At 37.2% G+C, this 26,108-nt stretch overlaps 1 protein-coding gene across 2 annotated transcripts in view; it reads right to left on the bottom strand.

Moving 5' to 3' along the window:
* MAP3K1 (mitogen-activated protein kinase kinase kinase 1) overlaps nucleotides 1-26,108 on the bottom strand; it is a 62,020-nt gene that overhangs the window by 22,730 nt on the left and 13,182 nt on the right. For both annotated transcript variants that reach the window (XM_054054222.1, XM_054054221.1), the window contains exons 2-3: nucleotides 3,344-3,494; nucleotides 640-846 (exon numbers count right to left, since the gene is read on the bottom strand). In XM_054054222.1, coding sequence (XP_053910197.1) covers nucleotides 640-846; nucleotides 3,344-3,487 — 351 coding nt within the window. In that variant the 5' untranslated portion in view covers nucleotides 3,488-3,494. The remainder of the gene's footprint in view (nucleotides 1-639; nucleotides 847-3,343; nucleotides 3,495-26,108) is intronic.

The raw sequence follows: 26,108 nt of genomic DNA, 5'->3' as shown, positions 1-26,108 counted from the left end.
TTTATAACAAGAACCCCATTTGATACTATTGCTTGAAAAACTACACTCAAAACATAATATTCTTCATCATTTTTTATGAAGCCGGTTACTATTGCTCAAAACATTCTGTTCCTGATCTTCAAGTGCAGTGACAGACAATTTACTCTTATCAACACACATTCCTAATCCTCCCTAATCTATACATAAATATCAGTTCTGAAAAAGAGTATCACAAACAGCATACCAATAACACTTTTCTGCAGGCACCATAATCCAGTCAACAGCCCTACCCTCAATGCAATACCCAGAAAACTCACATGCAAAACTAGACAGAAAAAAATCAAACTACTAGCACTTCAGGCTAATAGAACATAAATGTCTTTGCAATTGAGTTACTTCTATTTATTCACTTATTTCCTAGAAATAAAAATTAAAAGCAGGACTGAATTAAAAAAGAAAACACACACTTGGCAGTATAAAATTCCACCACCTGAGAAATGTAACATAACACAGACTTTGCGTATCTCACTCAAGTGACATCCTGTCATAAAACCCTTCTATCAACATCTTGCCCCACACAGGAAGGATTAATTGCCACTACAGACAAAGGAATGCTGAATACAGCCAAATTAAAAATTATATAAACAGCCTACAACTTACAGGCACTGGAGATACTCTTTTTCTTCTAACACCTGGTGATTCAGATTTAATTGTCCTAGATGACGATGAAGAGGAGCTACTAGGAGAAGGACTACGTCTTCCTTTCTGCGTAGGTGAAGAAGCAGTGCTTTGTCCTTCAGCTTGAGGTTCTATTGAGAGTTTGTTCATTTCCAATCCATCTCCTTTCCCAGGGATGGGTTTCACCACCTTGCAGGAATTTAAACCACACATCAGAATTATGAATTGATAAATTTACACTAAAGCAGAATTATTTAAGCAAAACCTGATTTGCTAGAATTATCAAATTAAGCCATTATCCAGGTATTAAAAGTTCGCATATTCCCTATATTCTAATATTAACACCCAATAGGGGTTATCGATACACAACACAAAAGCAAGAACCCTTTTCCCTGTCCATTTGTGCTTCTTGTGACTTGTGGCAGCAACTGACCTGATTCTCAAAGTACTTCTGTAGCTGTGATTCATATCTCAAAGTACAGCAATTCACCCTTTTGGATAACAGGAGTCAAAAGAATTTGTACAGGCGTTGTCTGTGTAGTAAGAGCAGTAACATTGGATCCATCGGTTATATTCAGTAGCAGTTGAGAAATATTAGGTTGCTATTTCTGCAGCACACCACTTGTGGCAAAGTAAAAATTACTTTAAACCTGGAGAGAATTCCGCAGAATTAAGGTGTGCTGTGCTCTAGAAGAGCCACACCCAGGTTTTCTGCCTGCCATACAAGTAAAAGAGCTACACCACATCTGGTATCTGAGCCAACTACTGTGCACAGTGCTACACTACATGAATAAACATATGTGCCTAAACAGAGTGAGGACACACACAGTGCTTTGTTGCACAAACAATTTTGACACTGAGGTATGGAATATTTCAAGATAACTTTCAGCTGCCTGCACCTCATAACCACATAATGCACAACTAAGGCACCTGGGAACAGAATGATATTAAAGCAGTCATATTAAGCAGAGGCAGTTTTAGTTCCATATTTCTCCATGTCTTGGAGGCTTAACTCAAGGCTGGAGGGAAGCTTCAGCAACGCTTCAGATTAGCAGAACAGACCTCTCCAAGAAAGCCCCAGAGGTCTGTCGAATTCAGGCAAAAAAATGGAAGGGACTTTACCAGGTCAGGGTACGAGCAGGAAGACATATCCAGACTCAGTGCCTTTCTACATGATGGTTTGGACTGCACCCACAAGATCAAATGCTATTTTAAACTGAAGCATTAATTCATCCCACTGAAGCTATTCCACTATGCAGAAACGCGTTTCAGTTTCAGCAGGGACAAGAGGACAATGAGGAGGTTGTGGTCTAGCAGCAAGGCACCGCCTAAAAGAAGGAAAACCTGCATTTACAGCCTTTATCCAAACACCACACACTTGAATTTAAGGAGTCACCATATTTAATGTATTGCAAATTTGAACTGTTCAGAAACTTTTGTTGCTCTTGTTTTTAAATACATTGCTAGCTGATTAAGAAAGTAAACAAAACAAAGAAGAAGTATAAAAAGCAGTGCAGCCTTCTTTTCCCTCTACTGATTACTGTAATGCTTTTCTTTCCTTGAATGTCAGAATGCAAATTTATGTGCCTGTGGACAAGTTAGTTACACCTGCAAGTGCCTGAAAGCATTTAGATGTAAAATGGTAGTAAGCAATAATCTAGAGCATGAGAAGGTGTATTAAAAAAACCAGAAACCTCAAGGGAAGTGGGCTGAGCAGGGCAACAATTTCAAGCTATGTAGTAACCGAGATGCACTGAAGAAAATTTAAAGAAAGAACTGCTTTCTGTTATTTGACTCTTTGATGTATTGTTTTTTTTGATGCAATTTTAACAATTTCAATGTTCTTTCTCATTACAGAAAGCTACCAATAGAATTCTCTTATATGTCTTATATGTCTATATAGAAGAACTGTCCCCAAACACTTGTTTACTGCATCAGATGATCTTAACTTTAAATTAGCACTCCCATCAAGAGGTACACAGGAGTCACACTGAGCCATATTTACAGGTAATCAATTGCTATTAATTAACCAGCATTATATTGAATGGAATTGTAACTATGATTAATAAGTTTCAGGTTTGATATGCTTGCAATTTCTTAAAACTACTTCTGAGCCACTTACAAAAACATTAACTGAAAGGCTAATAGAATATTCCAGCAAAGTTTAGCAGAGTTGAGATGTGTGAAGGAGTTACTCAGCTTTGGTTTTTTTCTGATCCTGGTAAAATTGTAGTTTGTTTTTTCATTTAGCAAAAATTCTGTATACTTACACTATTAATATAAATTAACATTTTCAAATGGAAAACTGAAGCCATAAAACATCTGAGAATCAGATTACAAAGCACTATCACACAGTTTAACACTCTAGTTTTCACCTAATGAACAGGCACTACTTTTGTTGTTGACATTAGAGGGCAGTGTTGTCATAGTAGTATCTCACACTACACAATCAGCAGCACAGCTTTATGCCGTTTCCTGAAAAATCAAGCTTAGTAAGTGCATACACTAAAGAAGGGCAGCCACAATTTCGTGTTAAACGCTCAAAAAATGAAAACGAGCACTGTTATTAGTAGTATGTAAATTGTTAAGATGAAGAGGTTTTTAATAGAAACAAATGTAAGGGGATTTTTATTTCTAACAGCTGTTAGAAATAAACAAATACTGCCCTTCCATCAGTGCCACTTACCACAGGGCCTCTCCTGCTTCTTCTTTCCAACCATTCATGCTTCCAGGCTGGCATACACGTTGCCTTGAGTTTCTCCCTGATCATGCGCTCTTCTGGGCGGTCATCCATCTTCTGCAACCCCCTGAGGGTTTCTTTATTCTCCATGTCACGACTATAGCAAAGACAAAAAAAATAGTCATAAACACAATTATTTTTAGTTAAAAGTATAACATCACAGCACTTTAACTCAGTGCCATTCTCTCCTCCCTCTCCTTACAACGCAGCTGCTAAAACGTTACTTCCAACTGGCTGCAGCAAACCGTTTAAGATTTACAACAAATTTGCTAGTCTGCCTTTTGCATCACACCTGTTTGGAGTGCTTTTTCTTTAAAATGTGTGTACTGCTCGTAACATTGAACACACAGTAAAAATGAAGGTCTTGGCAAATACTAAACCAATAATAAAACCACCATGTGCCATGTCATTCACCAAGAGTTTTACAAGCATTGTGATGGTTCATGCATTCCTTGGCAATTAAAAGCTTGCAATCTCTATTTTAAAACAATTTACAAAACATAAATAAAGAGTGAAAATTTTCCATCTTCATCAGATGCACAAGCACGAAACTATGTATGCAGTGGCTTTTCCTGTACGTAAACCCTCGCTTAAAAAAGAGGACTTCTAAACTAACCCAAAGTTAAGTATGCTTAAACTTGACAAAGAATTAATGAAAGCCTTGGGAGTAGTTTTCTGAGTGACTGATGACTCAAAAGCTGTTCAAGTCAGCTATGATTACAGCAAAATTCACAGCAAGTTCCCATTTGTAAAATGCAAATGTAATCCATCTGTGCTTCTACTTTTTTGACCTACAGCAAAGCAGCAGCTTGTGATTGCTTGTAATAATTAAAAAAACAAAAATACCATCAGACACTGAAAAACAAATATGAATAGTCTGCAAGATTTCCTGACTCTGTTGAGCTATCTGCTAAATCACTAAGAAAACCACATTCTTAAGCAGCAGCACATGATCCCCACCCATTTTCAGTCAGCAGTCTTTAAGAATAAGCAACCTTGATTAATCCAACTCAAAATGAAATATTATTTCAAAAATAAAATCACAACTTAAAGTGGAAGATAAGGCTATATAATAATTTATTTCCAACCACTGCTTTCACACATACAGTTTTCAGATTTTAAAATACGTAGCTATGCAGTTAAAAATAGATTTGTGTACTGTACAATGACCTAAAACATATTCTATATAACATTCATTGCAATAAGATGATGTTAAAATTACGATGTCTATCTTCATCAACAATGTATTACTAAGGTTCATTTATCACAATCCCTACTTAGAAAAATGAGAACTTTTTGCTGGTCAAGAATACTCGTTATTTTTTTTCCTCTTATTGTAGAGACAAAGGAAACAAAGTATTCTGAGGCAGGAAATTACTCTTCCTGTTCAGAGCTGAAAGGTAATAAGCAGATGGATACTGTAAACAAAATACAGAAATACATTTTCTTTCAAGCAACATCTAAAACTACTGTTAATAGCCGACTTCAGACACTCAGAACTGTGGCCAGTGATTAAAGACTTAAACATTTATAAATAGAAACACAATCTACCTAAGAATGAATTTTTTCTTTTAGGGGGTCAGGCATTTATTCTCTCTTAACTTCAAAACTGATGTAAATGACATAAAAATTAGTTTTGTCCCACCACTGAATTCCATATTGTTGCCTTCTAGAAACAGAGACCAAAAAGCTAGTGATAACTCATGCAAAACAAAGACAACATGCCAGCAGGTAGAATCCAAATGGAAAATGTGCCTAAAAGTTTAAAATAGGGGGGAAACTGTTGGGTAAAAAGGACCCATTTTGCATTGTTTCCCCTATGTCAAAAACAATAAAAAAGTTCAAAGACAAAAATCTTGTCATAAGAACAGTACAGCTCCATAGTAATATAGGTGCAAGTTAAAAATAGTTACTCTAGTTTTTTTAACATCAGTTATTCCATGTCATGAACCATCTCAGTTGCATGAATACTTTGTATACAGGACGGAAAACACTATCCCAGCAGTGAACAGTATTTCATTTGTTCAGATAACCATGATTAACTTCCCAACTGATAAAAAAAAAGTCTTTTAGAGGCTCTTGGACTTGAATTCATGAACAATGTAATACAACAGTGCAGGCTTCACAATCTGTGCTTGTTCTCTAAAAAGCAGAAGCAACTATCTTCCTCTCATGTGACAGCTAAACCGATCCACTCTCGCCTGCACAAAGAACTCTTGTGCTATTCCTCCATGCAGGTGGGAAAGACCAGCTGAGTCTGAAAGCTTCTGCTTAGCAAACCACATTTATTTTTTTGGCGATTTTAAGTATTTTATGTATTTTTATAGAACACAATTTCTGCAGTGCTCAAGAAAGCTTCATATTTTAATTCAAATTTGGCTAAAACATTTAATAAACATTCTTATACTGTCAGGACTGGGGAAAAATTATGTTTCCTGTGACTGCACAAAGCACCGCACACTGCAGGACATCCTCATTTTGTGGCCCTGAACTAGCAAGGTTTTTAAAAAGAATTATAATTTTTTTGATCTAAAGCAAACCCCCTCATCTATTCCAGGCAAGCTGAAGTTTTCCTACATGGCCTTGGCTAGGTTGCCAGTCTCTGTATCACCGTACCTCACCATAAAAAAAACGATAAATTCAGAGCACAGCCCACCGAGGACTTGACCCTGCAGAGTACACAGCATTCTGATCTTCATACAGCAAAACCTATTCATAAGTCAAGGCAACAATGTGCTGAAGCGACTACCAGGTGGTGCTTTGACAAACAGTGACACTGCTTTGAACAGCAGTGACAAAGCAAAGGAGCAGGCTGAACCCCCGAGACAAATCTCTGAGAACAGGATAGCTTGGACCAGGGAGCCTGACATTTCTCAACAGCCCAGCCCTCCTGCTTCATCAGGAAGCAAGGACTTGGCTCTTAAATGTTCCAGCTTTTCATGAATCAAGCAGAAAAGACACAGTTGGTTTTTTTCCAGAAAAATTTTAACTTCTAAGCTCTGCCCCCCTCCCCAACGGCAGTATTATGACGTCTTTTTATCATTAGTTTTAAATCAACAGATAAGAGCCCCTATGTTGCTAGTCAAGAAATTCCAAAGAAACGCATCTAAATTGTAATTCTGAAGTACTGACCCAAGCTCAACAGTGCGATGACTATTTTTTTAATGAATAAGCTCAGTGGTCTGCACATTAATAATTGCATCATTCACTTTGGATTATTTGCTTCATGAACTATAAAACTAAATACAATAAGATTAATGTACTGCATGTAAACAGTTTATTGCAACATCTTGTGCAGAGAAGGCAAAACATTGTCCTTTGTTTCCATGTCTTAATTTTGAAGTCTTGCAAACAGTAACTGAAAAGTTGGATTGTTAAGAATTTGTTCGGTATGGATCAGCGATTCAATACTTTAGCACAAGGTATGCACTACAGGTGTTACTTTGCAAATTTGTGAAATACACAAGCGAGATTTACTGCTGAATAGCTCAGTGAGTGTAATATTAATTCTCTGCAAGTATTTTTCTTACAAAGAGCACGTAATGTTCTATGAAAGCTGAATTGTAGCACAAATTCATTTTCCTCTGCTTCTCAATGCTCAGAAACAGTTCATGCATTAGCTTCTCATTCTTATTTAGGCAGTTTTATCCAATAGCCATGCTGCACCAGATTTTAGTAGCAACAGGAAAACAGAAAAAAGCAGATTCTGAAAAAGGAGTCAATTCACCAAGAAATGGGAAGATCTGTCTATCCACAAATAATCATAGGTAAAAGTTATTAACTGCTGTATAATTTTTTTCTTTTTTTAACATCTGTCTGAAGCCAAGTTTGCAAAGGTAAACTTGCATACCAGCAGTGGTCAAGCCATGTTCAACTGCAAAAAAATTAATTAACAAAATTGGTCACACAACAGCTCTATCAGAACAATCAGTGCATTTAGCAACAAAAGCATGTGAGAAAAGCCTGGGGTTTGATGGAAAAAGCACTGAGTAAGAAGGAACAAATACAGGAGAAACAACATTCTGCTCAGTGCAAATGCCAAATGGTGACAATCAATACTGGAAGCAAGCTTAGATAGGATGTACAGAGCTCATTTTGGGGAACTTAAACAAGAACTAGAAGGTAGGCATCCAGCCACCTGCAACCCAGCCTTCAACATGTCCTGAGAACGCTGGGCTTGTCAGCTGGCCTGGAGGCATACTAGGAGCAGTGCTCAGTGGGGGGAGGGGCAGGGAGAAAAGAGTTAAGGCATTCCCTGAAATGAGAAGTCAGCTATTAACTGTTTTAGATGCCTTTCTGCCACTAACAATTCCAGCAGTGCTCACATTTTCTCTTTTGCCATTAAGTATTTCTAATGATACCAAAGTCAGCTGAAAAAAAAAAAAAAAAAATAAAGATGGGCAAGGGTATGTCCTCCTCTTAAGCCTCCCATTCCTTTCCTCCTGATCCACCACACTGGCATCTATCATGTAACCTTGTGTAGCCATCCTAACAAAGTAAAAGATCAGTATGGCACATTTGATTAAAATTAAAAACTTAACAGGGAACTTCCTCAAGCTAGTACTAAATGGCAGAAACTGCTACTAAAAGACAGCATTGAACACACCACTTTATAGAGACTAATGAATAAGGCTTCCTAAAATAGTCACAAGAGATTTTAGCCAAATGTTACGTAAGCCTGAAATTAAGTTCTGTTTTTCACTAGAGTACCTGACAAACACAAAAGGGAAAAAAAAAAATGTATTTCCTTTTTTCTAACTGGCTCAGCTTCTCCAACAGCTCTTCATCGTATATATATGAACATAATGAAGTACAAAAGCAGGATGTACTGAATGGCACCCTACATCACATTAAAAAACCTCCCACTTTGTGTCATTTAGATGAATCACAAACAAGCCTTTCGCATTATGAACTCCCTTCTATTTACTTCAGATAAGCCTGTATGTTCTCATATATTTTGAAACATACTAATAAATCATAAATACATTTATACATTATAAAAACAAAACAAAAAATGGTGTCTAGATGTAATGAAACAGAGACGTAACACAGCAAGTTCTTGTGGAACCACTGCTGCCCTGAGCGCCCAAGCTACTGTGTAAAAGCCCTGCTGGAAAACACCATCAGGTGACAGCCAGTGCATCTTCGCATAGAAGCGGTTTAAGACGCTAAACCACATCCTATTTCTGCCAGTATTTTTCTGCAAAAGGGAAACAAGCCTGTACATATTTTGAAAACATGAAAGAAAAATCGTCCTGCTGTTTGACTCTAAAAATGAGAAATACTGAGTTTACACCTCTACCAGTTCGGTAATAATTATTATTTAGTCTCAGCTCGACACATCATTTGTGTTCTCTTCCTATAAAGTCCTTTTTATCAAGAATCTCTCTTGAAGACTGATATATCACAAGCGCATTTCCCAAAGAACACTTCATTGCTAACAGGACAATATTCACAATCAAGGCATTACTGATCCAACACCTTTCGTGGAACCTCACAGGCTCTGGTCAAGAAGGATAATCCTGCTCAGTGATGAAGACTCAAATCTCCAAAACCAGATGTCTAAAGTCAGAGGTAAATTACCTACTTGGATTTTCAGGCTCCTACGAAGTAAAATCCACCTCCTTGAAATATGTCAAACATTGGCTGGACTTCTTGCTGTGAAGCCACCTCATACTGCCCTGAGATTTTGGCACTATTCAGTCAACAGCCACCGAAAATGAGTCCTCCTACAAAACAAGCCAAGAAATACCAGCCTCTGTTTGCAACAAAGCTAATGAAATGGGCTTTTCTCTTCTGCATGTTTCTTAAGAAGGCTATCAGACATCTCAAACAAGTATTACAAAAGCTTCTAGGACTCTCTAATCCTTCCTGCTGTTGTTTAGTCTCCTAGTACCAACTTTGATCCATCCTATACACACATTCTGGCATTTTAAAAATGCGAAAACAGTTACATTACACGATGTCTCAGACTCTTAACTTCCATACTAAAGAGTTTGCAGAGGGAAATCTGGTAACGCCTAAAACTAAAACGTTATGCCATTCCTGACTAGAACTTCTAGAAGTTACAGGAAGTAGATAATTTATATTGATACATGAGACCCAAAGCCACTAATAATTGTGGAGCTTAATAGTTTTCAGGTATTAGTTCAAACACATAAAATTATTAATTGTGATAATACAGCTTACACAAAGATCCATAAGTTTTTGACTGTACAAGAAACTTTAATATCTCAATAGAGAACAGAATCCAGTATGCCCAGTTCACATTACAGCAAACGAAGAGAATACATAAGTCCTGCTCCCATCCTGCTGCACCACACTACTGGGCCTTACTCAAAGAACAGCATTAACATCATTAAAAAGAAAGACTAAAATGCGAGTGCTCAATGACAGCCAACTATGTGATTACTTTATCTGCACCAGGATAGAGGATTTCAAGCATAGGTGACAGAACGAGATTTTCCACGACTCCCAGGTTAGCCCACCAGAGCCCTCCTTTACCTTTTGCTAAAGTATAGGACCAAATTTTTACTCGGTCATGTATCACCTGAGTTAACTCCCCTTTTAACAGAATAAAATTCTTCACTTGCAGTCCACAGTTTAATCTCTTCAGCACCTAAATGAACCTTGCATTCAGATTCTTTAAGCCTGTCACAAACCTGAACCGGGGTGGTTAGGTGAAATGCAATTGCCTAGGACGTAGGAAGCATCAGGTCAGAAAGGGTATGGTCCTTGCTGATGTAAAACTCTGAAGCCATGAACAGAAAGATGTGACTAAAAGTATAAAAAAACTCAAAACAGAAGTCCTAAATCAAACTACTCATTGCAGATTTTTATACGTCTATATATTTGGTAGATGAGAACATTCATACTGTTTTGAGTTAATGTCTGTCTTATTTCTAAGGATGAAATTGCTTATTGGATATTGGATGACTGTCAGATGCAAGACATCTCTACACAATGTATGGGCTATGCCCTATGGAGATTCATGCATACACTGAATTTTGCTCCGAAAGCCAAAGAGGACTAAACATTTCCATATGTATTTCTGATGCTGTCATAAAAAACTTTCCTGGGGCGCAGAAGTAAAAAATTCCTCTTTTGAGTAACTACTAGGTGAAGAATACAACCCTAGAGCAAAATATTAGAATGCTTCACCCACTTATGGAAGATCGATAGTGGACAGCATATTTTATGTCAGCAGAAAGATGACCTGGTTCTCACCATGACGACCCAGACTTGGATCTTCGTTTTCTTAACTCTCAAACATCTAATGCCCTTCCATGCATACAAAGCACTCTGCACTGTACAGGGAGAGCACTGCCTCCTTGTGCAACAAGGAGAACTTTTGGCAATAATCTGTCAGCCAGTCCACCCACAGGCCAAGCATACAGTAACTACACCCACTTTAACAATAGCAGCTACTATTACAAATGTTTATTTTTGTAAGATAACAACAAGCTAGCATGACAAAAAAGGCAGGAAAAGGCATTCAAAAATTCTGCAAGCATATGGCTAAAAATGATTATAGTTTCAGTAACTTCTATTTCAGCTTCTTTAAAATCCAAGGTATAAGAAGAAAATAAATGCAGGAATCTTATCTGATGGCGAGGAGTATTTTGCAAGTTAACTTAGGAAAAAAAAATCAATAAATGTAGTTAGCAAGCAATAAAAAAATTCTTAATAACCAAACAAGTCTGTGCTAATAAAACAAGGAAACCAGTTACAGGTCAGAAAATATATGGACTACTCCTTAACTAAAATATACCATTTTTTATTCTGTGTGTATTCCAGTCTGAAATTTTATTTAAAATCTTTGCTGCATTCCTATTTCACTTCTAATAACGTCTTCTAAGTTTTTAACTGATACTAATACATATGTATTTAAAAACGTAATTCTTCATACTGATTACAAATTACTCAATATCAGAGTAAAACCACAGTGAGTTGAAATCCCTTTGATATGGGCCTGGATTAAGGAAAAAAGGGGCAACTTCAATATTTGCTTTAAAATTGAAATAAACTGCAGAAACATTCACATAGCAGTGTGAAAGCGTAACAGTAGAGAAGCATCACTTGACAAGAGCTCCAGCTTGTCACCAGTGATTTGAGGAAGGACACAGTGTTCCATGTGAGCGAAGTTTTATCAGAAAGGCTTGGCGTTCAAGTTCCAGTACAGTCATTCCCTGCCAGGTTCCCTGGCACAAAATGTTCTCCTGTAAACAAGCACCTGGGAAAAAGTCTCACAAACCATGGACACTCCATCAAAAATGATAAAAATATTACATATATCTAGAAAGATGCATGAGCATGAAATTATATAGATAGATATTACATTATAATATGCAAAAAGGAATAGTCTAATTTCACCAAGATACACTGTGCCCAGCAACTAGAAGCAGGATTAAGCATTTATATGGTATTTAAGGGAGGATGTAAGTAGTTGAGTCAGCCAGATATAATTTTTCCTATCTGTGAAACAATATTGATAAATTGATAAATTGATAAATGATAAATTGATAAATTGATAAATGCAAAATTATTTTGTTTTTATCTAGTGACATACATGTGGTCCTGCTAAGTTCAGGTTCATGAAAGAGAAGCAGCATTAACAGAGTGCAAGGTCCTAGTTTAAAGAAACAAATGATATTGAATAAAGATGTCTTTATTACTTTCAGATTTCAATTAGGACACAGATTTTCAGTGGACTACTGCCAACCTTCAGCAGGTTTTGTGGGCCATTAAGCACTCTGTCATCCCTCTGCTCGCTAAAACCAGTGCTCAGTATACAGAGCTCTACATGCCAGCTCCAGGCACACCACTTTGACTGCACTCCTGAGTTCTCTAAACCAATGGCTTCAGTAATCATTACAGGGAAAATAGTAACTCAAAATTAAAAAAAGCAAGCCTACACTTTCCACAAAAAGTCATCGGATAATATTTTTAATTCAAATCAAGTAAATGCTGTGGGGAGATGGGGGTGGTATGTTCACTTCTGCCTTTCAGCACTGTACTAGAAATGCTTTGGCTACTTGTCATTCCTTGCATTTATTTTTGAAATCAAATAGCAGTTTTTGATTCAAGGATAGCATTTTTGGAGATTCCTATGCTTGCTTGCTAGCTACAAGAAGTCTTCTCCTTCCACCAAGGCTGTACAAAGTAATTGTTTTGTAAAATTTTGTAACATGTCATCACTGTACAGATTATGTCACCATGCCACTGTGAATACTGAAAGCAATTCTGCACCTAAGGAACTACAGAAAGATTAAAAGATATGAATAACAGGACAAAATAAACCACACTGTGGAACAATCTCTAATCTACACTGACCACCCATCTCCCACTATTGCATTACTGAAATATTCTGGTATATGTACTTACATGGTAGTTGGAACAAATCTGTCTCTAACCTCATGTGGGACTTTGAGGCCACAAATTATATTGAAAATAAGCAGTAATATTTTAAAATAAGTAGAGAAGTCCAGATCATACCAACTATATCTATGTTTGGCAGAAAGATGAACAACTTCTTACTGCTGATAAAAACCTCTTTAAAGAGGAATGGAGAGCACTTTTCCAGAACCAGAGTTACTCTTTCACTGTGTTTTCTAACCAGCAACACAACTGAATAAGGCAGTAATTCCAGTTTGTAATTCCCTTCCAAGATCCCCCCAAGCAAACTGTATGGGTTTTGGCTGGGAAGGAACTGCAACAAACAATAACTCAAACTTTCATATATTATTGTGAAATAAAATCAGAGTAGCTAAATTTACCAATTACATCATTGATCCAAAAGAACCAGCGAAGGACAAAAAAAAGTTGTGAAAACCATGAAATTTATAAACAGAAATAAGCAAAGGCAATCATGGTACACAAGTTCTGTCGACACACTAGGGCGTTCAAAAAACTCCATAAAGTCAAATAACTGAAAGATTCAAATATCCCAAAAGTACTTATTAAAAAAAAATAACAGCACAACCCAAGTATTTTCCCTTATTGCCGTGCATAGGTATCACATTAAAGTGATTTGCAAGAAAGTTTTTTCATTTATCCTAACCTACAATCACAAAAAAGAAATTACTGTTGTCTTAAAAGTCTTAGTCTTACATTGCTGAAGCTGTAAAATAAGTATGGTTACAAAAAAAGCATTTAACTTGCTTATTGACAGAACTTTATTCAACACACCAGTTGTAAGATAAGCACCAAAGGTATTTTTGGTGGGATGCATGCCAAGTAAATCTCTAGGATAACTATCTGAATCATGGGAATATATACATATATTTTAGGCAGGAGATATGCTTTCAAGGACAATGATCTCTCTTTCATGAACATTGCACTGCCTTAAAAAAGGGACTTAAATGGAATTACAATGATGCACTTAGAATTCAAGTTTTGTTTTAATTGGCACTGGTTTTAAATATTTAATACTGACAATCATCACAAATAAATGAAATATTTAGTACTTTACAATTGCATGATGTCAGATTCCTCTTTTAAACTATCTGCCCACTTAAGATTCATAAGAAATTGAATGTCAGCATTCAAGCTAATAATTTCTGATTTCCCCAATGTTGTAGGCCAGTTAAGACATCAGTTAGCATTCCAGATCAGTGATTCCCATTTTTCTTCAAGCATATATGACCTTCAACTACTCAAACCATCTTTCAGGTAGCCAAGAGAATAAGCCTGGGGCCTACTCAAGCTTTTCAATTGAGACAGTCAAAGAAGAACCAGCAAAAAAAGACTCCAAGCCACGAAGCAGCAACCAAGGGAAAGTTAATTAGGAATTGCCATGCAGTTCCTTCATGCTAAAGAATTCTGAAAAGTACAGATAGGAAGTGGCTACTAACCATTTGTGCAGTACCCTGAAGCATTGCTCCAGCTGAGACAGCAGCACTCAGTGAAGACCATGGCTCCAAAGAAAAGCAACACTAACACACAAGCGCACTTTCAGATTTTGTAATTGCTTTCCCACACAGCTCAAAAGACAAAGATTGTGTTTGTTCTACAGTATTATTCACTAGGTTTTTGTGGACTACTCGCATAAGCTCATCAACGCAATCCTCAAACATCCATGTTCTGTCCAAAATTCGCCCCTCTATGAATCAACTCTGAAATTTAGGGGAACAGTTCCTTGGAATTCTGACAGCATCAATAAATTCACATCAAAAAATCTTAAATAACAATAGCAAGGCCCTTTTATGAATATTCCAAATATAAGGAAGAATGTTGGGATGCTCCCATATGAAGTTCACAGTATTCATGTACAATAATGGCAATGTTTCCTTGCTTTATATCCTCATATTCCACTCAAAGGAATTAATTTCAAAAAATGATATCAAACATGTGGTCAGGCTATCATGAAGCATTAATGCTTACTTGAGTTTTACAGTGAAGTGAAAGCAGTGTAGCGCTTCCCTGAGGCCACAGAACCAGGATGTACTAATGCTTTTAACAGTAACATTACTAATAAAAATTAAGATTTATAGATGAGCGTTATCCAGTATGTCAGAATTAAAATCATTAAAAACGCTTCTGATGCATCTAACATTCACTTAGTTACACATATATGCAAAGAAGTTCAACAGTGTTCTCAAACTTCTCACTGTACATGTTTAAGAAAGTTGTATAAACAAAAGAGAAACCTCCTATCATCTACCTAAAAGATGACATTTCACTATTTTATATGGGAATCAAGGCCACACAGAGATTAAAAATTACCAGGAATTAATTTTTCTTTAGAAGGCTTTCTTACCAGGCCCAACTTACAACATAGTTCTCAAATGTGCCTATTTGCAACCTATATTTTTCATTTTAAAATTGTACCTTTGGAGAGAAAATCCTTACTTCTTTTTATGTAAGTTGTGAAATATAACTGAGCTATAAACCCGAGAGAAATGTGTAGGCCTCTGGTTCAGGAGTGGCTGTTGTAGAACATAAAAACTACAGGGTGAAATATCAACATCCTTTTTTTTTTTTTTTCCTAAAGGTATTTCCCTCACTAAGCAGATTTGGATACTAATAGTATAATTTGTTTGCCTGCATTTCATTAATTTACATGTGACCCCTGAAATCTTCAGCACAGCAGCCCACTAACAACAACTTACTCAACTGAAAGCACTTTCTTGTCCCAACTATTATTTTTCTACTTTTCTCAGCATGCCTCCTAAAAAAAAAAAATAACATGCCCAAGTGCTACCACCCTGAAGCTATTTGAAATAAGGGAAAGCCAGATTACAGATATTTTGCTTACATTCTTCTCCTTCCTAGTTGTCACTACTACCACCACCTGATTAGTAAGGTCAATCAGTATCAGGAATTAGCAAGCGTGGTTCAGGCAGCAGCAGAAATGAAAACATTTCTGCAGTTTATTTAAAGCTGCTCAAGAAAAACTTCGTTTGTGAATAGGAGAAAATTTATTCAAATTAACCCTGCAGGCTTTTATTTTTTTGAGGTATCAGAACTCTGATTTTCAGTATCACATGTATTTGCACTGTCTTTAGACATTTTTATATGCAGGAAAAGTAGCACAGCAAGCTGTAGGCAATCCAGGAGACTCCTGTAGTGCACTGAAGATAATTTCTTAGTCCAGCTAATAGAGAACCCCACCCTAGGGGACGCAAAACTGGGCCTGATGGTCACTTATACAAGTGTGATACAGGTGATAAGAATTGAATTTCATGATTACCACCAAAGTAGCAGGGCACTGGTATGCAGAAAGGCCATTGCTTATATTTAGCCCCATAAAGACCAAAGTTATTCTTGAGTTCATGAAATGCCACAAGTGAAAGGGGCAAAAAAGGATCGCACTTGCAGGGAGGAGCAGACAGGACAGGTGACCCAAACCAGAGCAGAGTATTTCATTCCATGTATGTCACACTCTGTATAAAACTGAGGAGTAATGAGGGTCAGGCTCTCCTCAATGGCCAATGTCCTTATTTGTTTATGTTTATTACTTTCTTATTAATATTATTTTCCTTTTTATTTTTATTGTTCCATTAAGGCTGTTCTAGTTTTCAACCCACAAGTGTCTCTTTCTTTTCCCTTTCCCTTTTCCCTGTGTGTCAGCAGAACTGGGACCACAACTGCCTGCATTTAGCTGCTGACCAAATCAGGAGAGGGACACAATATGACAGCAATTTTTTACTTTCTTTAATAGGTATTTTTCAAAAATTTGAGATGAATGAAAAGCAAAAAAAGTTAAAACAGTTATTCAGAGTATTCCTCTGAAAACAAGCCTACTTTAAGGAAGGCAGGCAATTTGAATTTCTTATCACTCCTTCCATTGCCTATGCATTACAGAAATGCCAAGTTACTGCTGCTGTGAATGCTTTTAAGTTTTGCAGTTTGGTTATGGATCTAAATCTCAGCCAGAAACAACTGGGGTATTTAATCAGGAAAAAATACACTTTGTATTTAAAAAAAAAAAAAAACAGCAGCAAAAAGCAAAAAGTCCCTAAAATAAATATGCAAGCAGGATCTTGAATTTGCTGCTAAAATACTCTTAGATCAAGTACCAACACTAGAACTAGAGTGATAAGAAGCCTAGAAACAGATCAGGGAATTTAAATACCTAGGCTTTGAGTAACAGCTATTTATGCCGAAGGAAGAGGGACTCGGAAGCTATCCTAAATAGGGTAGGTAGCCTGTTGAAACAGTTCCATTTACCACCTTCCCTGCAGCAGTGCCAATTTGAGGAGTGCCTACTTTGCACCTCAATTATTCACTTCTGTTCCTTCCTAATGACGTACCTGAATTTAAAAAAAACCCAAACCATCACCTCACATTTTGAAACTTGGGAGAGGAAAAAATGGAAAACTGAAGGGGATTTTATCTCCAAACCAATTCATAACATGGTTCTTTAATATTTTCCCAGGAAAACAGACAGGATGGCAGTTCTGATGAATGAGCTTCAGTAAGTCTTTTAAGACCTAATACTAAAGTCTTCCACTTTCACTGTACACATGCACTGTCATACAGATTTATTCCACTAGAGAAGATGCCCGAGATGCCCCACCAGAATTCACCACACTGGAGACCAAGTTAGTCCCAAAAAATAATTAGTTCCTTTATTTCCTATTTATTGTAGAAAGAAAACGCTGCATTTTCAGGACAGAAATGAAGCACGGCAGTATGACTCAAATCTCTATATCTGAACAGAGCTCACCAGCAACTGCAGATCCTGTGCATTCACAAGGCCCTTAGATGCACAGCTGACTCCACAGGATCGCCCCGTAAGAGCCCCTTTGTAAGACCAAACCAGAAGTCCACCCAGCCCAGTGGCCTATTGCTAAACAGCAACTACCTGTGCATGCTGTAGTAAAAACACAGGAACAACATCTGAGCAACTCTTCCCCCAGTTTCTTCCTCACGTTCAACAGCAATGTGTGGTTTCTGTGAGGAATCAGAAGAGAATGCCTCCACAGCAATTTGCCCAATTGTTTTTTGATGTGCTGTAAGCCTCCATCTGCTGGTTTATATGAAGACTGTACTCTAAAACATGAAGGCATGTGACATGAAGTGACCCAAGATGTTTAAAAAAAACAGTTGAGCTGAGCGCAGGGGAAAATAAAATATCATGTTTACTCAGTACACCACAATACTGAAAAAAAAAAAGATGAGATGACAGCTGAAATTAACTGTAGTACAGAAAGTTATGTTAGATACACGTTAGAGGTAAGTGCACACTGTTTATTCCAATTCATGTGCCACCTCTGTGTACAAGCATAGGTCAAGGAACAAAACCAACTGTCAGAAAACAGAAAGATTTAAGGCCTAGGAATACAGTGACTTATAAAACAATTCCCATAAAGACGCACACCTCTTCCTTTCAAAGTCCTGAGGCAATTACAAAAAACCCAAACTTGTAATCATCAATTCTGCTCCTGCAGATAAATCAAAAAGGGATTTCAGGTATCCTGCCGAGTACTGAGAACACTAATTGGTCCACTAAGTCCAAGCATTACTTTCCTTATTTTTGCTACAATTTTCTCTTGAGGAGATCTTTGTTTAGAAGACATTGCATGTCGTGGATTATACGTCATACTGTCATCATTAATACACAAGAATGATAAGAATAATAAAAGAAATCCCATTGTTTCAATGTTTAGAAAATCGTCCACCAGAAATGTCATTATATACAACTACATCTAAACTACAAAAACCAAATATTTCTCTCAGTGCAGAGAACTACCAATTCTGATACATATTACCATGAGTTACAAAGACAGCATTGTGTAGCAACAGATGTAATCTACTACCTCAGCTTTCCTTAAACATCTTTCCCATTTAGGAAAAGGGGCAGATGAGGGGGCAGAGAAATAATACTCTAAGGTCAGCATACTCAAAACTCATTGAATACATTAAGCACTGTATGCAGTAAGTTTGACTCAAATGAAACTGGCAGAGGGAAAATCCCAAACAACCTACCCGATCTTTTGGGGATGGAATAAGGAGAAACTGTAAAATTATGGTTTCTGTTTAAAAGAAGCTGTCCATGCAAGCAGACATTCAACAAACAGATCTGTCAGTGTTATCACACATATACAGCCCAGCCCAGAAGAGGAGAAGGAATGCAAGTTCTACTTCATTACAGCTTTCCCTGGGATAACTACATTAGCAATGAATTCTTAGAAATAAGGCCTGGTTGAACCACGGCTTGTTAAAAAATTGCTTGTAAGTCATATCTAAACAAATAAGATGATTATTAATTAATACGAACTCTAAAAAAAAAGAAGAAAATTGCTCGGTTAAATCAATTTCCTCATACACAGTGAAGCAAAACAGAAGCAATGTGTGTTTGTATCTTGGAACAGATTCTTAGGGATCTCAGCAGTTCTTCCTGCTCTAGGCATTGAAGTCTCTGACAAAGCTTAAGAAGTCTGCAACTTCCTGCTTTGCAAAACCATCAAGATGACTGTCACTTTCACAACATCTACCAGGCAGTCAGGAACAGATTTCTGTACCTACATGTTGACAGTGTTTCATTAGAATGCTAAAGATGGTACCTCAGCTATCAAAGAAAGCTGGCAACAGAATTAAAGCTAACAAGAAACAACTTCAGATCCCTGAGGGCCTCGACAACAGAAAGGCAAACTCTTCCCAAAGCCTAGACACAAAGCGACCAGATACTAATTGAGAAAGATGAATTCTCATGCTCTCCGAAACAAAAAAGACGAACTTCAATACATGCATTAAAGCTATATTTGCCATAATACAGATGGCATGAAAACAAAGACAGTTACTAATGGAAGTTAAAGGAGGCTTCATAAGGACTCCTTCCCTTGCAGAAGCAGAAAAACCGCATTTTGCAAATCGGTTGCATGCTTTCAGTTTCTCTTATTTGGCTTAAATAAAACCCCTTCTCTTTCCTGTTGTAGCATGCAAAAATCTCAGGGAAACTCAGCTCCTGGGAGGCAGAAAACTGGAAAACAAAAGTTACTTTCAAGTGCTGTTCTAACACCTGAGCATGTCCTATGAAGCAACTAGTTTTCTATAAAGTGAGTAGTTTTCTACAGATCATTACATTAAAAAAACAAAATCGTTGGACAATGTAGAAATAACAGCTGCTTGTTTTAATAATTACAAAAAGGGAAGAGTGTGTGACAGTCTAACGTGACTTTTGCACTGAACTGTTACAAACAGTACATTAAACAGTGGACTCAATTTAAAGTACATAATAGTTAAATAAACGTAATAGATAAGATCAGTACAGAACTGAATTTAACTATACTATACGATCTGCTGCAGTTCAGCTTCTCCTTAGACGACTTGTTAAAGTAATAAACAATTTACTATGATAAAGCCATTAGGAACACAACAGAAGTGTTCCACTGGAGAGCAGGACTTTGTTTCCCTGCATGGCAGAATTCACTCGCTGGGACTGTTCTTTGCAGCAAGCATTTGGTCTCTTTGAGTCGAGTTCACAGCAAACTCACCACCCACTAAAGATTCAGCTGCATGAGGCAAGCTAAAAAAAAAAAAAGTACAAGGCACTTGCTACCTGCAATTTTTTTCAGAAAACTTCTACAGAAGTATTTTTAAACACTCATCTAGGAGCAACAAACCCAGATCTGCCTTTTCCTCAGGAAGATTTGCTTTACCATTCATGGTAATTTTATATGATATGTATCTGTATTTTCTCTTTTTAGTAAAAGAAATCGTGTGCCATTCACATATAATACACCCCGTTAAAAGTGGCAAAGTAAAGAAAACAGGCAATTTGGGAGATGTCTCTATGTAAGTAGCAGCTGGCAGTGTTATTTGCTATTTACTAGCTCCAGTTCAAAAGAGCACTGAAGAGTAAGTTACTTACATATCCACAGGATATCAATATTCCTTATGCACCGAACAGCATATTGTACTCCCTACTGACCCCAGGACCCACTAAAAGCATAAGGAGGTGTTAACACCTGTAACAGCACTGATTTAAAAGCAATGTCCTTTACTGATAAGAAAACACGAAGTTCAGCCCATGCATGAAAATGTTTCCAACAAAAATTATGCTCAACATCTGAAGCAAGTTAGTTGTCTGAAGTTTCTATTTTAGTTTACTCAATCAGAACATCCATGTTTTTTCTTGCTTATAAAGGGCAGTAAAACTCAAACACATGAGAGCAATAAGCAAAAATGTCTATGTCTAATTTAACACAATGCATAGTGTTTGTGGCAGAGGAACAGTTCCTTCATGTCTGAATCTTTTTCTGGTGTCATATATTCACCAGTTAGTACAATTACAGGCAAACAAGGTGATATTCCACCGTACATCCCTTCAGCATTTCACAAACTTGACCATTAAAAGCATGGCTTCTAGTTTAAAACGTACCAAAACATAGTATTAACTTGCAATCAGATCAAAAGACGTCAGAGCTATACTAGTATCAACAGCAGCCCCACAAATTAATCAAGCAATTTCGTCTAAGCAAATAGGCAAACAATTAACATTAAATCTGGAAGAAAAAAAAAAAAGCAAACAAAAAGCTCCTGAAACAATATCACAGAAAGTTAAAAGAAATCACCCAATGCCCCCTCCTGCCTAAAAAGAATCCAAAACCAACCTATATATTTTTCCCTTGCACTTTATCCCATTTATTCACGTATCCAATAACCATCACTTGTGCCATAGAGGTACATTCCCAAGTTTGCTGGTAAATCCCCTTACTTATTAATAGGCAATGAAATAGCTTCTGAGAGGAGACTGAAGCACTGTTTTTCCAGCAAGCGCCAAAACCCAGACACAACAATGATCCTTTGACACTATTTAGGCATTTTCGTGAAGTAATTCCTGATACAATTATACCATAGTATCATAATTATTACACTATTCCTCATTCCTATGAGCTGGAACTGTACTGCTTGGCAATATTTTACCTGTGAAGCTAATCTATACAGCAGGCCTGAAAGGCGTTCCTAATTCCTCTGGGTCCAAAATTTTTCCAACTGACATTGATTACATTGCTTCCTGGGAGCAAAAGAGGCCTGTATCATTTTTGAGGGGAAAAAAAAAAAAGTACCAACTAAATAAGATTTGTGGAACCATTTTAAATTGCATCTTCCATATTTGTTTCACATTTCTTTTAAGCATTACTCTCTAAAGCGGCTTCCAGATTTCTCACTTCACAGTAAATCCCGAATGGTGTTCTTATGCTTGTGTATCTAGGACACGTTTCTAACTCATATATGAAATGCAATGTAAATGGTTATCACATGGAAAAATTCATACTAATCTACAGGGTAAGATGTGTACTTCTTCAATAACAGGAAATTGCATAAGTCTACAATTTCTCTGACTATAAGACCTTAAGAAAATAACCCCCAAAATAATAAACTAAGTACTTTGCAGGACCTCCTTGGTAGAAGACACTGTTCAAAAATATTTCATAAATTTAAGAGGTCTTAAACAACAGTATTAGACCTAAACATGGGTGCAATTAAGGAAGATTATGTAGTTTATTTTTTTAATTTTATGCTTCAAAACAATTGATACACTTTTGCAGCCACAAGAACAGTATTATTTAAATTAGCACTCTTAGTTGTCTGTGGTTTCAGGCAAAAAGCCGAAGTCGGAAACCCACCTCCCCAAATCTAGTACAGAACCTAACTATAAAATTTTCTTTTTCCTTAAATTTCATCCTACTTTTCGTTGCAGTAAAAAACAAAGGGAAAATACGTCATGTGTACAAAGGCAAAGCCAGAAGAATAGGCCATAAATGACAATGTTGAACCAGCTCCAGTTTCAGTAAAGCCAACACTTGCCTCTTTTCCTCTTCACACCCTAGTGTCAGACACAAATCACCACCAACACAGACTACAAGTTTTGATACTGGCTGAGAAACTCTTTTCTCCTAAAAAAGGTCCAAAGGCCTGATCATTTGCAACTGTTGCCATTTCACTTTGAGACTAAATTAGAAGAGTTGCTCAGTCACTTCACAGCACCAAATTAATCAAACAAGGTACTCTTTGTGTACCGCAGTTCTAACAGGAATTTCTGAAACTAACATGTACATTCCTGCAGCAAGTTTTTACTTCGATTTATGACCACTTTCTTATGAAGATTCTTCAGTAGTTTTGAACACTGTAATGCCCTAAATTAAGAAAGACAATAAGTGAATCTGTGCTTAATCTGTGCTTTCAAGTGTGTCTTCATCTGGTTTACAGAGCTTTTCCAGTTAATTTTATTTCAGTTGTCTAAGCAAAAGTTAAACCAACATCAACTGAATCTTTTATTTCTGTTTAAAGTCATATTACAACTTCTTCATCCAACAACAAAGCCAGGTCCATTGAAGTGCTGACCTTAAAAACCTTATTGGGTTTGAAATTGGTGGAAAAAGCCAGCTAGTTTATCTTCAAACATATCTTAAAAAAAAGCATGTCAGGTCAGTGACTTATTTTGAGAAAAGTAAAATTTTGGCATTAATATTGGAAGATTCTTAGCCACTTTTACTTCAAATTAATAATGCAAATAACATGTAATATTGTGTACTCAGTCCTAAAACAAAACCAGAATAAACCTCATGGCTTTGAGCAAACTGGCTGATTGATTATCAGACTTCTAATAATTTGTATACACTGCCAGCTTCAGAAGACAACATAACGTTTCTGGAGAAGGTGAAGAACTACTGGTGACCGCTGTTCTGGATTGTTCTGCTCCCTGTCTTCATATTACAAAACTTTCTCAAGTCATAAAGGAGCGATTTGGTTTTCTAAAAAATGCCAAGCGTCTCAAAGCTGTTACCAAATTTAGGCATCACATTTAACTCTATATTTCAGCTATATTTAAAACCCAACTTTCACTTTCTGACTAAGGAATTCTAATCAAAAGAGGCACAGTAAAAAGAACAATGATACATTCTGTTCCAGAAAACACATAAATCAATTATCAACAAGAGAAATCAGAACCATTAATGGGAACTTAAAAAATTTGAGTAACTTGAGTGAGGTTTTTTTGTATGAACATTCAGACAGAAGTACATCAATCTGGGAAGCAGCAACAGAAGACAAGATCATGTTTTAAAAACTTGAGTGTTAAAAACAGTGAATAAGGAATATGACAGCTACTTTGAAAAAAAAAAGCCCAACCATGAGCAAAATGATACTACATTGAATCAGAATTCAACTGATATGAAACAAAGTAGCTAGGTAGAAATTTCCATATGGTTTGTGATCTTATTCAAGCACCAGCATCTACTTAAGCCATAGGTGAGGCCAAACTCACCTAATCTTTTTTGAATGTTAGATTTGATGAAGCATAACTCATTTCCATTTGCATTAATTTCTATAATCCTCTGTAAACTCAAATAGGCTAAAGAATCTTCACATTGTAAAAATACGAACTTGCATAGCTCATAAGGGTGTCTCTGTGGCTTTACATTTTTTCTTCTTTCTGAAGAAAGTTATTAGTTGCTCGCTGCTTGTACTAGAGTCATTAGACCAACCTAGAATTTTTGAACTGACTTCATTTATTTGCAAGCAGCCATAACTGTCTTACTCAAAATTAGGCGAAACAAAAAGGAGGAGATAATTACTTTCAAGAACACTCATTCTTACTTGGAAAGATAAAATTGTCAGATCTGCCTTACTCAGGTTTCCTCTAGAAGAGTCACAGGTGGTTGTTGCAGACACAGCCAAAAGTAAAATCTCAATAATTTGTACTTTGTCCACACTTCCACAATCCAAGGATTTAAAAATCAGAATCCATATAAAAATCAGTACTAACAGATTGGGGGGGTGGGGTGTTTCTAAGCAACACTTTTAAACGTAAGAAACACAAAACACAAACTAACTGTGACTTGAAGCAGTAATATCTGGTCTAGTAGTGAAATAGTCATAGAAATGTGGGAAATAAGAGTGCAAGGTTTCACTGAATCAACGTAATAAAGAAATTACGCCCCTTGCTAAGAAGAAATCTCTTTCATCCAAAGGCAATCAATTACAACAACTGAATCTGAAGTAATTCTTGGTGTGCTCCTCAGGGAATAAAGCAGCAACAAACTAAACTGGTGATTGCCACATGGATTGACCAGCATGGCAGCTGTGCTAGTTTACAGTCCCATTTCCGACCACACTGCTGTGCTATAACTCCTCTGAAGGGACATTCAACCTTAGTTAAAAACAACTTGTGTTAAACATGACATAGTAAGAAATCTACTCCAGAATTTGACCAATTATTACAATTTCATAGCATCATATAATTATATAATCATTTAAGTTGGAAAAGACCTTTAAGATCAAGTCCAACCATAAACCTAACAGTGACAAGCCCACCACTAAAGCATGTCACCAAGCACCACATCTACACATCTGTTAAAAACCTTCAGGGATGATGACTCAACCACCACCATAGGCAGACTAAACAACTCCAGTTCCCTCAGCTGCTCCTTACAGGATTTGTGCTCCAGACCCTGCACCTGCTCCACTGTTCTTCTCTCGACACACTCCAGCATCTCAATGTCTTTCTTGTAGTGTGAGGCCCAACACTGAACACACGATTCAAGGTCTGGCCTCACCAGTGCAGAGCATAGCGGTACGATCACTTCCCTAGTCCTGCTGGCCATGCTACTTCTGCTACAAACGAAGAAGCTGACGGCCAAGTTCTTGGCCACCTGGGCACATTGCTGGCTCATATTCTGCCAGCTGTTGAGCCACACCCACAGGTACTTTTCCACCAGGCAGCTTTCCAGCCACACTTCCCACTATTGCATAGGGTTGTTGTGATCCAAGTGCAGGACCCAACACTTGGCCTTGTTAAGCCCCATACAGTTGGCCTAGGCCCATCAGTCCAGCCTGTTCAGGTTCCCCTGTAGAGCCTTCCTAACCTCAAGCAGACCAACACTTGTGCACAACTTGGTGTTGTCTGCAAACTCACTGACAGAGCACTCAATCTCCTAATCCACATAATTGAAGATATTAAACAGAACTGGCCCTGGTATTAAACAGTACCAAGCCCTGGGGAGCACTACTTGAGATCGGCCACCAACTGGATTGAACTCCATTCACCATAACATCCTGGGCCCAGCCACTCACCCAGTTTGTTACCCAAAGAGTACTCCCACGCAGGCCATTAGGCACTAGCTTCTCCAGGAAAATGCTGTGGGAGACAATGTCAAAGCCCCTATACTACAGTCCAGGTAGACAATATCCACAGCCTTTCCCTCATCCACAAGCACATAACCTTGTCACAGAAGGCAATCAGGTCAGTCAAGCAGGACTT

This window comes from Cuculus canorus, chromosome Z (genome assembly GCF_017976375.1).
Source record: "Cuculus canorus isolate bCucCan1 chromosome Z, bCucCan1.pri, whole genome shotgun sequence".
NCBI classification, from domain to species: Eukaryota; Metazoa; Chordata; class Aves; order Cuculiformes; family Cuculidae; genus Cuculus; species Cuculus canorus.
This window is presented reverse-complemented; position numbering and strand designations above follow the sequence as displayed.